Source organism: Oryza sativa, chromosome 12 (assembly GCF_034140825.1).
Source record: "Oryza sativa Japonica Group chromosome 12, ASM3414082v1".
Classification (NCBI taxonomy): Eukaryota; Viridiplantae; Streptophyta; class Magnoliopsida; order Poales; family Poaceae; genus Oryza; species Oryza sativa.
The window spans coordinates 2,400,271-2,409,589 of NC_089046.1; the positions used below are offsets into that span (position 1 = coordinate 2,400,271).

At 39.4% G+C, this 9,319-nt stretch overlaps 1 protein-coding gene across 1 annotated transcript; it reads right to left on the reverse strand.

Moving 5' to 3' along the window:
* Window positions 1–1,213: 1,213 nt before the first annotated feature.
* Window positions 1,214–8,634, reverse strand: LOC4351501 (uncharacterized). The gene is made up of 17 exons (XM_066306579.1): window positions 8,388–8,634; window positions 7,803–7,964; window positions 7,621–7,710; window positions 7,015–7,151; window positions 6,844–6,934; window positions 6,592–6,674; window positions 6,402–6,508; window positions 5,563–5,715; window positions 4,612–4,676; window positions 4,348–4,435; window positions 4,119–4,197; window positions 3,919–4,027; window positions 2,765–2,824; window positions 2,323–2,441; window positions 1,824–2,199; window positions 1,645–1,732; window positions 1,214–1,560 (listed from the first exon to the last, which is right to left on the reverse strand). Exons 1-17 carry the CDS (start codon window positions 8,583–8,585, stop codon window positions 1,214–1,216), a joined length of 2,352 nt encoding a protein of 783 aa, XP_066162676.1. The 5' UTR covers window positions 8,586–8,634.
* Window positions 8,635–9,319: the final 685 nt, after the last annotated feature.

Genomic DNA, 9,319 nt, shown 5'->3' on the forward strand with positions numbered 1-9,319 from the left:
GACCATAGATGCTTCAATTCTGCAACATATTCTGCAATAGAACGCTCCCCCTGTCTCAAAGCACTTATCTTCTCCTGTGCCTCCACCATTAGCATCACATTTCCTTCTCCTGAGTAGAGATTAGTGAGAGTTTTCCACATCTCACTTGCACTTGAGATGGTCTCAACAGTTGTAGCAATAGCAGGGATAAGTGAAGTCAACAACCATGCTACTACTAAAGAGTTGGTAGTGCTCCAAGTCCTCCATTCTGCACTAGCACTCTCAGGCTCCTTCACTTCTCCGGTGACATATCCTTCTAATCCCTTAGTCTTCAAAATCAACAATGCTCTCCTTGACCAACTTAAATAATTTTTGACACCCTCCAACTTAATATCATTTTGCATCAACTCAATTTTTTGCATTGTTTCAGTATGAGGAATCACTGCATTACTTGTAGTTGGGGCCTCACTAAATTTCTTTGCAAGCATGTCCACCAATTTACCCATCACTTGTTCAAGTCCCTGATTTTCCCCCATTTTAATCAAGCAGCACTCAACTAACTGCTGTAACAAAGCAAACTCTCCTTGTCTACACTCCACCAGCAGCACTAACAACAAGCCAACAATTCCTCTACCCTGTATTTTCTTCCCAGTAAATCAGTAGTAGCAGCAAGAACAATCTCGATTACCTCAATCTTGAAGAAGAACAACAGTAACAACAGTCACTAGTGCTTCTTCCCTCAACCACAAGCCACAGTACAGAGTCCACCACCAGCCAACAAGCAGAAGCACGGCTGGGAACCAACTCAACAAGCAGAAGCACTGCCGGGGAACCCACTTGTAGCTGCTGCCCCTCCAGACCTCCCTGCTCAGCTCACGCACCTGCTGTGTGTTGCCGTCACCGCCGCTCGCTGCAGCAGCCGTGAGCGTCCTGACCTGCTGCGCCTCCAGTCCACTCCTACTTGTCCCTGCTCACCGTCCTACACCACCACCAAGAACTCCAACCTCAGCGCTTGCTCCCTCAGCTAGGGTTCGTCGCCGCCGGCCGCCAGGAGCACGGCTCTGATACCATGTAGTTTGTGAATTTTTCTCTGGAAGCTTCACCCCTTCAGTATTGCTATCGTTATTTACATATACATGAGTAGATGGGCCTCTAGCTGATGGGCCAGCACACAAACACACACACACACTATTCTATTTACAGCCCAACATATAACATACCTCAAATCATCGAATTAGGCTAAAGATTCAAGGAGGATGAAATAATATTCAGTAACATAAATAGGAAGGAGCAGGGATCCAAGCAAAATCACCTTCTTTATCACAGGTGGCGCCTTCAAGATGTCTCGCACTGACCAGGACATCATCCGGTCAATCAAGAACTCCAGGTTGTGGTCAATCCTGCCATGCCGGTGATGGCAGCCAGTGACGAGCTCCTCATCACAGCCATCCCCACCCAAATTGTCACTGTTGTTCCCGCCCCCACAAACCTCATGCTCCAGGCTATGGTTGGTCCTGCCATTGCAGCAGCTGCCAAGCTCCTCATTGATGTCAGTTGTGTTTTGACATTGTCTTCCGTACCCTGATGGAGGATTTTGATCAAATATTGAAGTGAGTTCAGGGAGAACATACAATGCAGCAATGCTTAAAAGGGTTGAAGCAATACCAAGCAGACGTGGGGCTTCTTCATGAGTATCAGCATGCAGTAAAGTTCTTGGCCAATCTAATCGATTGACATAGAACGAGGATACCATCTGAAATTATAAAAGGAAAAGGTGTAAACATGTGAAGAAAGCATAATTTGTTTTAACAGACAACATAGAACAAATAACATAGAGCAGAAACCTTTGGTTGACGAGAGGAAATATCAACCAATGACTTCAAAGCCAATGTATGAAGTTCACTAGACCCATCATATGACATGGCATGTTCTAAAAGCACACACATTTTTGCTAGTGTAGAATTAGATAGATCTTCTTGAAGAAAATCTGAGCCATCATGTGTGTTAAAGCACTTCATCAGAAACTTTATCATTGCAAGAAATGTGTCTGTTGGGAAAAGCAGTTTTCCATTCCTCTGCTCATAGCAATGCAGCAGCTGAGGCTGTTGGCTGTAAATATAATTCACCATTTCCGCAATATCAGGATAGCTTATATCCGTGGCCATTGTAGATGACTGCCTTTCATCATTTAACAGATTTAGACCTGCTAGAGCCATTTCCCTGGGGACAGCATAATCACATAGTTTATTTTTTATATATTAAAAAAAAGCTAAATGAAACCAACAGCAAAGAAAACATGATGTAAACAATTCAGCATAACATTTATCATCTTTTCTAACAAACCTTATATCTAGCTTCACATCTGAAGCACCAAGCATGCAAATGTATCGGCTTGGGCAGTGCTTCATATTGTATAACGTCACTGCCCATCTTACAGCAGAAAACCGGACCTCACTTTGCTCCTTGAAGAAAAGTTAGGATAAGAAATGTAAAATCAGAAAAGTATGCAAAACTAAACAGATAAAAAGTTGTATTCCTCAAACAGTAGGGTTTCAACTACTCATTATTAATTAGAAGAAATAGTTATATTCAAATAAAAATTCTCATTATTAATGTTCCATCTTTTTGAATTATTACTTTCACGTACATCCAACTGAGTCTGAGGAAAAAAATTAAAAGTAATGCCTACAAATACAACAATAGATAGGAAAACTTTCCATTTTGGTGAAGACTGTGGGTTCTCGAGTATTTAAGAATCTACATTGAACAGAACACCAAACTTTACCGCTTGACAATATTCCAGAAGAAGTGCCTCAAAATCCTTCAGTACTATATTCGAAGCACCCTGGTATCAAGGCCAAGAAATGGTAAACAAAAATCACGAAAATATCTCCAGAAAAAGTGGAGTAACATAACAAACATATGAAACACGCTGAAGACATTATGGAGTAACACAAAAAAGCAATAAATATATATGCAAGTCACAAGTAAGCGAAACCCAAAATGTCAAAAAATATTTCTTGTTTCTGCCCTGCGTGTCGAATAGTCTCTAATGGTTACCTTTATAGTTATAGATCAGACACCAAGAATATCTCAACTAACGACTATCTCATGATTAAATTTATCTCTTAACCAAACCTAAGAATATGTCTGCTGATCTATGTCAGCAAGCTGAACTGCTAGTCTCATCCCTCAACTGCTAGCCAATCACTGCGTGTACCTAGCTGCCACTATTCCATAGTCCACAAAGCCCATCCTTACACCCTCAGTCCATGGAACATGGAGCACTATCTTTCTACTTCCTTCCTGGCTCTTCCTCAGCCCACAGCATAACTGTTAGTACACTGCAGGCATTACTAAATTTGCTCTCAGGAGATGAAATAGATGCACTCTGTTATAATTAGAACTAATAACACTTTCAACTATTAACTATTTCAAGTCACATGCAAGTGATTTGAGCATCTGCCTAGCCAGAACTTGGAGGTCATATGTGTGTGTGTGTGTGAATGTATGGGGTTAGTTCATGTTGGTCGTAAAAGGCATGAAATTGGCTTGTGTGTATTTTAAACAACTCCCTGGCTAATCCAATTGCAGAAAACGAGGACAGAAGCTTAAAAGTTGCCATGGCCCATGTGCTTGATTTAATCCTGCTAGTGTGTAGATTGTAGCATGTATGGACCATGGGGCGTCAGAATCCGTTCATATGCTTCATCAACAATATACTAATAGTTTGTATTGCATCAAGTCATCACCCATCGCCAACAAAAAAAAAAATTCACTATTCAAAATTACGAGACATGTCAGGACAGCAGTACAGCACCCTTTAGGGAAATTAATAACCTTGAACTGCAATTCACAATCATCTTTGCCAACATTTTTAACAGATCAGGACAACAGGAGAGTACCCTTTTGGAGAAATTAGCATATCATCCACAATACCTTATATGCTGTAGCAAGGGCAGTAGCCGCCTCCTGAATTATTGAACGAAGAGATTGCTCCTCCAATCTTAAAGCAGTAAACAGCCGTATAGCCATGCCAGTTTTGTTGCTGCAATGATCATAACAAGTAGAAAAATTCAGTCTCCACTACAGAAATGAAGCATGAATTGAGAAAGCAGAAGAGTAAGAAAAGCGCATACCAGAATAAATTAGGCATGCGAAAGGCAAGCAAACCAATGGCCTGGTATGCAAATATTCTGATATCCCTACTGGAAGAATCTGGACATGAAGGAAATCAATAAATCATTCACTGTTTTCTAAACTTATTTGACATGGCAAAATGGGAAGTCAACAAGTAATGTAAACGAAAAGAGTGCCAAGATAAACCACATGCACGTCTTAACAAGTAGAGTCGATGAAATGTAAAACCTGCTTCTGTAGTGGAAGAACCATCAAGTGAATGTAATATTCCACTGAGAATAAATGGACTGATTGCCTTTAGCTGTTTGTTTGTTGCCTAAATCAATAAGGAAACAGTGATAATTGATAAAAGTTTGAGACCATGAAAAAAGGTTGACAGAAAGGGAGAACTGCCAAGAGTGAAAAAAAAAACTAAATTTGGAATGGCACAAGCAATTAATGCTAGAAGCTACAGCAATCAATATATGGTGAAAACAAAGGAAGTGCACCTACATGTTTGAAAACCCAGACGGTGAACTCCATCCCTAACTGCTTCAATCTTGAAGTGGTTCCATTTCCTGCAGGTATGTAAACACAGGAGGTAGAAATGAGAATTTACCAACAATGCATAGCATGAGCAACATAACAGATAAAATTTCAGATGGGATGAGAGTTGATGATAGATTCACAAAAATACCACTTAGAACTATCAAATATCAGAGAATTTGTGTTCCATATAATAGAAAATAGACACTTAAAAGGAACTGATGTGTTTATCTTGCAATTCCCTCTTTAAGGAAGTGATGCATATATGTGTTATGGGCTGCACCATTGATTTGGGTAAGGATTATTAGTTTCTACATTAGATGCTTCATTGAAGTTGATTGCTATAATCTTCAAGGTTTGCTTTTTAATTAGTTTCTTTCATTTGGGTTCGAGCACCTCTACATAAGGAGGCCACTATTATGATATTAACAATACCATTGAGTCATTGAGTGAGAAAAAAATGTCAATCAAGTTCTTCCTCAATGTTCTTCAACCCAGATTCCCTGTCTGTCTACCTCTCATCCCTGGGAGCCACTGCCATCTTGCAATCCTCCTGATGGTGTTCATCCTCCATGAACCCTAGCCCATCCCTTTGAGCTCTCTTACTTGTGCCAAATATCAATTTCTAGGCCGATGCTTGATCGGTTATCATTTTCTTATAATGTATATTGTACATTGTTGATATTAGCAATTTTCCAGAAGGTCATACTCTACTGTACTGTTGCTAGCTTTCCATAAAACTCTAGAAGATGCTTAAAAGAAAAACTATTGAATATAAAATGACAAACATAGTCAATTTCTCTGTCCTACTTAAAGATGCAGCCCATTGATGATATAATAATCAAAACTAGGATAAAAATACATTCGTTAATGTCATGACGACGAATAAGGTAAATAAAATATATAAAAACAGAATACCATAGATGCAACCAAAAATGCACTGAAATGTGTGTGTGAACGCGTTTGCTGCAGCAATCGATCGGCAGAAAACACCCATAAGGCGGACTCGCAATGAACTATGTGCTGGGGCAACTTCCAACTCTGAAGCTATATTTTCTGAGCTTGCAGTACCTGCGGCACCAGAGAAAAATATCATATACCAATTACCAAACCAAACCACAAATATTTAGATTGGTACTGATAAAAACAAGCAAAAGATTTTGACAAAACAAGTACTGACAATCTGACATCTAAAAGCGAAAAAGAAAAGAGAAGCATGTGCACATGTCGGTATATGAGAGTGCAATGTGAAAATGCAGGGCCTGTTAACATACAAAATCATTTACAAAATATAAGGCTTAGTTTGGATGAGAACAAGGATTAAGAAGGGTATGAAAACAAGAGAAGAAGAGGAGGACATGACCTTGTATGTTGAAAATATGAGACCATTAGTTATAATTGTAAGGTGATAGAGAAGATAGCGTAAAAAAGGATCACTAAATTATCATGCATGCTTTATATTTTAAATGAAACTTGTTGGACGATAGACACCTATATCCCCTATGGCATCGGGAGTAGGCTAGACGAAATATGTTCATGGAATATACACGTGAAATGTACCTAACTTGCCCTAGTTAGGGCTATGAGAATGAGGGCATAGTCACCTCAGCAAAGGAAAAAAAAAATGTCTCAGGTTGCCAACCTCGAGGACAGAATAACTTATGCCACACAACAAAAATGATAATACATAAGAACAAAGTGACAGTTAAATACTGAAATAAAATTGATTGAATTAGAATCCTCCAAATTATGCATACCATTGAATAGTGTGAACAATCTCTTGATAAGGTCGGAATCTTCTAAATTCACAGCTGAAGCTTTGAGTATTAGCATTTCCTCTCCTCTCTTAGCAACTGCCTCTTGACTTCATGAAACAGGGATCCGCATGATTGTTGATCCATACAAACATTTTAGCAGATTGAATCTTTCTTTTTAAAAAAAAAGTACCTATCTGAAGCAGCCGCTAAATAAAGAGGGTAGACGATCTCTAGTTTGAACTGCATAGTTTCAATGACATCCAAGATTCCTAACTGAAGATATTGCAAGTGAGGTTCAACTGTAAGAAGCTGCTGGTACTACAGTACTACACTCAAGACTAAAATAGAAAAATGTGTGAAGACTTATGCTGACATGATTGTACACACAGGCATAACATGAATATGGGATACCTAATGTGAAACACATGCATTTATTTATTACCTTTCTTGATGCAAGTGTATCGCCTTTTAGTGGCAAATTTCCAGTAACACGATCCGATTGAGCAACTGAAAGCCCTGCCGAGCATCTGATACTGAAGATTGATATATGTCAACTCTCCATAATAAATAAAAAATGTTTCATACTTATACCAAGTTTAGCAAGGAAACCAACCCCTGAGGTGGTGTTTGATACAGTATCATGTGCAGACAGAAATCAGCAAAGACTAGGCCATCATTAGATGCGCTTATGGATTTGTACTTTGAAGCAACAGTCTGATCCACCTTATGTGTATCCCATTCACCAATAGCCTGGCAACAATTTAAAAAAAAAAGAAAACTAGCAAGTTTTTTAGGATGAAGATACGTCAGAACAAGAAAAGGAAACCACGGATAACTTATCGAAGATCATTGTAGACTTGACTAAAAGTGCAGTAAATTCAATGCCATCGGTCTGATGATAGAAAATAAGCTGACAATGATTCTTATTCCAGAGAAAAAATGCAATTCTGTTAAGATAAGGTATTGAACAATATTTGCATGTACAACCAAGTATATTCATCAACTTTATAGATTTTGACTGAAAGGGTGAGATTTAGCAATTGCCGGGTCCATGCATAACCTAACCTACATAATTGTCAGGTCCTTTCCCTGAATTGTTCAATGGAAACCATTTAGCCATTCCGCCTTTTTTTTATGATCATGTGTAATTGTATAAAGTCAGCGGAGACTGGAGACCAGTCTTAGTAAAATTTATAAAGCAACAGAAAGTGTGACTAACCTTCAACACAAGTCTCAGGATAATTCCCTGATGTTGCTCTGGAACATTTGATATGTTGATTAAAAGATCAGGTGCTATGATTGCCTTATCCTGTTACATAATGTTAACTTTATGTTGTTGGCTTTTGCAGAAAAGTTAAAACAGCTGAGAAAATGAGACATAAATGAAACTGAATAGGATACCTCACTTAGTAGACGCTCAAAGCCCATCTCAACATAAACAATGCAATAGTTTTGAACAACTGTTGAGGTAGATTCAGTGTAGATCCTCCATAGATCCATCATCATTGAAATATCAGGCCTTTGCTTTACCAGTTTGTCAAAGAGACTGCCATTTTCCATAAGCTGATGGAACCAAAAAATAAAAATCGTTTCTATTAAATATCATCGGCTCATCGCCTCATTGACATGAAAATTACTATGTTATAACGCATGCAAAGAACAGATGGAAAATAGTACTAGTACTGCCCTTTTCACCCCCTGAACAGGTTCAGATTATGTAAACAAATGCAAGTAAATCTCGCAACCTAAAGCACAAAGTTCTCTAATCTAATTATAGTGTATAAATAGAAGATTATTTGTACATGCGCGAATTATTCAGATAGTTTCATAGACGCTATTAATCAAATTTCAACGCCGTGTGGACAAATTGTAGCAGTATCATCGCCAACCAAACGATCAACTAAACCAATCGAAGCAGGAAAATTCAACATATACGTATGCATACTAATCCGAATCGACACAGGGCCTGAGGAGTGGTGTACTTACGAGCTCACGGACAGACGCGCCAGGGGAGACGAGCGAAATGGTGGTGTAGGGGAGAAAGCGGCAGAGCAGCGACGCGACGGAGTCTTCGGTGAGGGCCAGCCTCGTCAGCATCCGCTCGAGCGCATCCACCCTCCCCGCGTGGGTCTGACCCGCCGCCGCCGCCGCCGCGGCCGGTGGCGATGGCTCCGCCACCGCCATTCTCCCGACGATGTTGGAGTGTTGGACTCGCACTCGCTGTGTTTCCTTCCGGCGCAAGAAGGTGAGAAGACTAGAAGAGGATGGTCGAATCAGGCACGAATCCGACCGCTTGGGATCGTTGGGCTTGGGCAGCACGGGATTCCGGCCCATTTCGGCATCCCCAAGAGAGATGGATCCGAGAGGATTGGGAAGAAATAATTATCACAAGACTACCCGATTTATAGGATAGAGCAAATTTATTACAGAACTATAGTCCTATAGGTTTGATGTCAATTTATCCTAAAACTACAACGTTTATAGCTCCAACATAATGTTAATACTAGGGATTTAAAATATAGAATACGTAGTTTTGTAATAACTTTAATGTTAAGTATATAGTTTTGTGATAATTTCGAGAGTAAAATACACGGGCTGTCCTTAAACTTGTACGGATATGTCATCAAGGTCTCTAAACTCTCAAAATACATTTTTGAGTCATCGAACTTGTCATAAGTGTCATATAAGTCCAAACGGGTTCCAACCCGCTCCGTGAAATGATGTGGCATGCCACGGTGACGCTTATGGGATCTACATGTTAGTCACATAGAAAAAAAATAAAAGGAGAGGAGAGAGAGAGAGTGAGGAGAAAAATGATGTTTTTAATTTTGAAAAATAAATGAAAAAAGTGAGGAGAAAAAAATGTTCTTAATTTTTTCTATATGTGACTGACGTATGGGTTCTACTGACACATAGGC

Coding starts and splice junctions, on each gene's coding strand:
- LOC4351501 (XM_066306579.1), bottom strand. CDS start 8,585: ATGGCGGTGGCGGAGCCATCGCCACCGGCCGCGGCGGCGGCGGCGGCG. Junction 2,825..3,918: donor CCCTTGCTACAGCATATAAG/GTATTGTGGATG, acceptor CCTTGATACCAG/GGTGCTTCGAATATAGTACT. Junction 1,561..1,644: donor AGAAGCCCCACGTCTGCTTG/GTATTGCTTCAA, acceptor ATCCTCCATCAG/GGTACGGAAGACAATGTCAA.